At 34.1% G+C, this 5,172-nt stretch overlaps 2 gene segments (V, D, J or C); both read left to right on the top strand.

Annotated features, from left to right (window-relative positions):
• The first annotated feature begins 1,511 nt into the window (after positions 1-1,511).
• Positions 1,512-2,098, top strand: LOC119781731. The segment is given in 2 exon segments: positions 1,512-1,639; positions 1,719-2,098. Coding segments are annotated over 2 exon segments (471 nt in total).
• A 1,515-nt stretch (positions 2,099-3,613) lies between these two features.
• On the top strand, positions 3,614-4,206 carry LOC119781730. The segment is given in 2 exon segments: positions 3,614-3,773; positions 3,860-4,206. Coding segments are annotated over 2 exon segments (390 nt in total).
• Positions 4,207-5,172: the final 966 nt, after the last annotated feature.

The following is a 5,172-nucleotide window of genomic DNA, read 5'->3' as shown; positions in this document are numbered from 1 at the left end:
CCGCTCAGACATCATATCATTGACAGCCACACTGAAGCTCCTACCAGCTAAGTAGGAAGTAAACCACTCCAAAACTGGACCTAAAAGAAATTACAAAGGGCATTCAGTTGGTGCAGAGGTTAAGCATGCAACTAATGTATGAAAGCTTTGGTGCTTGATGTGGCTCTCACAGGTTTAATGATCCGTCCCTTCCCATTCCCACTCTCCTATCCTGCCTGCATACATTTGTAAATAGAGGACAGTAATACCTCAAAATACTCTTAGAAAGCTGCATATTCTCTCCATTCAGAGTCACTGTTTTGCTGGAAGTATCTAAATTAACGCTAAACTTGTTCTTCAAAGTAATTTTTACATTTATTTTTTTCTGGTGGTTTATTGTAATTGAAAAAAAATTATAATAATGTGGCCATTAATATAAATAAATACAATTTCAGTTTATCATTTCATACTTTTTTTTATTTATGAAACCGATAGAGAAACCCAATTATGGATGCAGTTTTATTCTCACTGAAGTGTTGAAATAGTGAAATCTTAATATATTTTTCACTGAAATGTAAAATATATATTGTTAATGATAAAATTAAGCTACTGTAGATCTCTTCTTTCACTGTCTGTTTCCAGAATGAGAGGAACAGTCAGAAACAGAACAGAAAAATATTCTATTCCTTACTAAATTTGATTTCAAGTAATTATGAATAAATAATGACGTTGGAAGAATATTGAAAACAGTGGTTTATGTCTATACACAAAAAGCTGAACTAGAACATATTTGTCGCTGAAATGAAAAAAAAAATGTTTTAATGATAAAGTTACAACTAGTTCTCTTCTTTCACTGTTTGTTTCCTGAACTAGAGGAAGAAAGAAGAAAAATAACCCAGATTCATACTGAATCAAACTTAACTGTGAGGAAAATATCTCACAAAGTGACAAATGTTTATTTTTTACGACAACCACCAGAAGAGAAACACCATGCCAGAAACAATAATACAGATTGATTTGAACCATTTTTAATCTGAGAATATTCTATAAATTCTATGGATTTTCTGAAAGCTTTTTTTATTTATCTGTGATACTAACTGGAAACAAATGTGCCTTTTATTTGTTTCTGTCTGAACAAAAACTGATATTTCTTCAATCTGGGGAAAAGCAATAACCCACTGTTTGAATAGTGCCATGAAAAAAATGATAATTGAGTTCAGAGATAATAAGTCAAAAGAACATTCAGATATGTTAAAGTTTTTAAACAAAAAGATAAAATCATTGACTTCCACAAGTCATTGATTTAGTATCACAAATGTAAGCAAAGACTACAATCTGTTCTGATGTCTTTCCTGCTCACAGCTCTTATAACTTTTGTCTAAAATATTGTATAATAATATAAAAATTCCTCCATTGCATTCCCATATATCATTTTTAAGAGTGTGCTATACTGTAAATGCAAACATATTCCTTAATTGTGGTTGATAGAAAAAAAACTTTTTCTGCTTTCTTACTGGCATTATTGTTTTTATGCAAATCAGAAGAGTCACGTTTTAAAGACTTGATCTGATGCTTTCAGCTGCAGATGGAGAAAAACTCCCATCAGATCACATGATCATCATGTTCTCTGTTGCTCTGCTGCTGATGGCTGCTGGATGCTGTGAGTTTGTTTATGGCATGGTCATTTTCTTTACTCTTGTTAACAATTCAGCTTTTATGTTCTGTTGTTTGTTCATTAGATGTGAGCAGTGAAACTCTGACTCAGCCAGCCTCTGAGGCTCTGCAGCCAAGTCAACGTCTGACCATCAGATGTCAGGTCTCTTATTCTTTCTATAACTACTATGGAGCTTGGATCAGACATCCTGCAGGCAAAGGAGTGGAGTGGATTGGGATGAAATCAAATTGGTTCACATTCTACCAAGATTCACTGAAGAACAAGTTTAGTATTGATGTAGACGCTTCCAGTAGCACAGTGACTCTGAATGGACAGCATATGCAGCCTGAAGACTCTGCTGTTTATTACTGTGCAAGATTCGACAACTACAGTGACACAAACGAGCAGCAAAGCTGTACAAAAATGAAACAAAATGTAGACAAAGGTTACGTTTTCTTATATTAAATCATAATGAATTAACTCTATAATTTTAAGGTTCTTGTTTTGTATCAGAATCTCATGTTCTATAATTATTTTTTGGGTAAAAAAAAGAAAAACCCTTTTGTCTGTCTACTTTGTTACCTGTTAGTTGTGATATAGAATTATAGTGTTTCATGTAATGGGACATGATTCTGCTGTTGAAGAGCATGAAATAAACCAACAACTAAACTGAAAATCTCAAAAGAATTTAATTAAAGTAGATAAAAACTAAAACATGGTCAGCAAGAAAGTATATTTATATCCATGAAATAAATATATTATTGAAGAAATGTTAGAATATCAATAAACAAAGATTAGTTTCTGGTTTACCTCTCTAAATGTCTGTCTAGATACAGAGGTACCAAAGAAAAGGGCTCAGCTGTAATTGTGAGTTGAGATATCCTGTTTTTCAGGAATCGTCTCAACATGTGGTTCAACAGAAATACTTAACAAACAGCTTAAAATGTGTATCAGAATTAGAGGAAAGGTTCAGAAACTCCTCAGTATATCAAGTTCTCATAAAAAAAAAACACAAGAGAAACCAGTAGTTTGATTTATAATAGACTGCGATAACAGAAGAAGATTCACTTTGTGAATTATCATCAAATGTTCCTAATGTTAGCAGTTTAAATATAGAAAAATTTAATTCCTACAAAGTCTGATGTGTGTGAACTTTTATTGCAAATTTTAAAAGTCATAATTTATTGATGGCCTGCTCTGCTCTGGTTGAAAGAGTAGAAAGATGATCTAATGTGATTAAATAAACACTAATTGGCTATTTTGTCCACATGCAAATCTAGGTTTTATCGATTTGATAAGATTGATGATTTGAGAAGAAAAGAAATCCCAGTCGAATGTTTAAAATACCGACATCTTCACTGTTTATCTTTAATTAAATAATTAATATGTCTCATTTATCATTACATTGTTTGAACAAAAACTTATATTTTATTCTGGCTAAAGAGAAGCAATAAACCAGTACTAAAATACTGCTTTAAAAACATATATTAATTCAATACTTTTAACAACAATAACAAAAAAACTGAAAATTTAAGTCAAAGAAACATCAAATGTTCCTAATGTTCCCAGAGTAAATATAAAAAAATTAAATATAAATTGAACACAACTGATTTAAATGATGATTAAATAATTATCCTCCCAATGTCACTGATTTAGTTCTGCAGGTTTAACCATAGACTAAAATCTGTTCTGCTGTCTGTCCTATTGACCGATCTTATAGTCGACTTCTTCTTTGGTTCCTTAGTCTTTGTTGTTAACAGACGACATACATCATGTATCTGCTTATTAGGAAAAAACAAATAAGGTGAAAAGGAAAGAGAAACTAGTTTATATATATACTGAATCAAACCAAGGCACAAATCTCTGTGTATCTTATAGAATTACAGAGGTATTTCAGCTGGATATTATATATTTAGTCCTATTATGCTCTATTTCTCTAAAAAGATTACCGGCAGACACATATTTAAACATGTGGTCAAAATTCTTAATTGGCTTCCTGTCATTATGCAAATGATTGGTTCTGGTTTAAAGTCTTGATCTGATGCTGTGAGGCTGCAGAAGAAGAGAAACTCCCATCAGATCATCTTCATCACCAACATGTTCTCTGTAGCTCTGCTGCTGCTGCTGGCTGCTGGATCCTGTGAGTCTGACTGAAGGAGAAACATTTACATCATGATGATCCTAAACTGACTGTCTATGTATTGATCCTAAATGTTTTCTCTACAGATGTATCATGTGAAACTCTGACTCAGCCAGCCTCTTTAACTGTGCAGCCAGGTCGACGTCTGACCATCAGATGTCAGGTCTCTTATGATCTGGGCAGCTACTACACAGCTTGGATCAGACAGGCTGCTGGGAAAGGACTGGAGTGGATTGGGAGGAAATATACTACATACTCAGACTACAAAGATTCACTGAAGAACAAGTTCAGTATTGATGTAGACACTTCCAGTAGCACAGTGACTCTGAATGGAGCGAATATGCAGCCTGAAGACTCTGCTGTGTATTACTGTGCCAGAGTCACAGTGACACAAACAAGCAGCAGAGCTGTACAAAAACCCCTCAGAGCCTGAACAGTTATACAAAACCACCAGAGGAGGCACTCTAGGACTATTTTTTGTTGCTTTTTAACTTGAAAGAAAGTTTTAACAACAAACTGAAATGTTGAGCAGTAACAATCATAATATATCAAAATATGATTATGTAGTTCCTTGACGTACTGTAAAGTGTATTTACATTATCATGCAAATTAACAGTCTCTGCTGTGTATTTCTGTCTTGTCTGGTTTATAGTTTGTGTCTCCAGCATCAGTGTGATGAACACACTCTCTGTTCTTCTTTTCCTCTTCTTACAATTGAGTTTACAAAACTCAATTTCCAAATGATCAACACACTCCTAGCTACGACGGAGTATTAGGGCCACACATGAAGAGAAAAAATATTTTTGCCATGACGAGATTAAACTCGACATGTCGACTTTAAACTCGCCATTTCGAGAATAAAGTTGAAATGACTGACATGTTCTCAAATTCAGAACTGCGAGCCTGGGTAAGCATAGGGAAATATGTTACGTTATTATTGGTAGGCCACCGCTTCCTGTGATGATTATATAGTTGCAGCACGTCAAAGACTACCTTCACTCTTAAAACGCAGACTGCAGCTGTGGAGCGCGGTTGCTCTTTTCTCCAAACTTTGGAATGTCGAGATTAAAGTCGCCACGATATATCAACTTTATTCTCGAAATGGCGAGTTTAAAGTCGACAGGGCGAGTTTAAAGTCGACACGTCGAGATTAAACTCAACATGACATTTCAACTTTATTCTCAAAATGTTGAGTTTAATCTCGACATGTCGACTTTAAAGTCGACATGTCGAGTTTAATCTCGTCATGGCAAAAATATTTTTTCTCTTCATGTGTGGCCCTAAAACTCCGTCATACCTAGCAGAACAATACACATGTATGGATTTTATTTACACTATTTTGCCAACTGTCTGGCACACTGTCACATGTTAAAACTGTTTTAGATAATTATTTAACACT

The sequence above is a fragment of the Cyprinodon tularosa genome, unplaced genomic scaffold, assembly GCF_016077235.1.
Source record: "Cyprinodon tularosa strain WSP-4 unplaced genomic scaffold, ASM1607723v1 ctg181, whole genome shotgun sequence".
Classification (NCBI taxonomy): Eukaryota; Metazoa; Chordata; class Actinopteri; order Cyprinodontiformes; family Cyprinodontidae; genus Cyprinodon; species Cyprinodon tularosa.
This window is presented reverse-complemented; position numbering and strand designations above follow the sequence as displayed.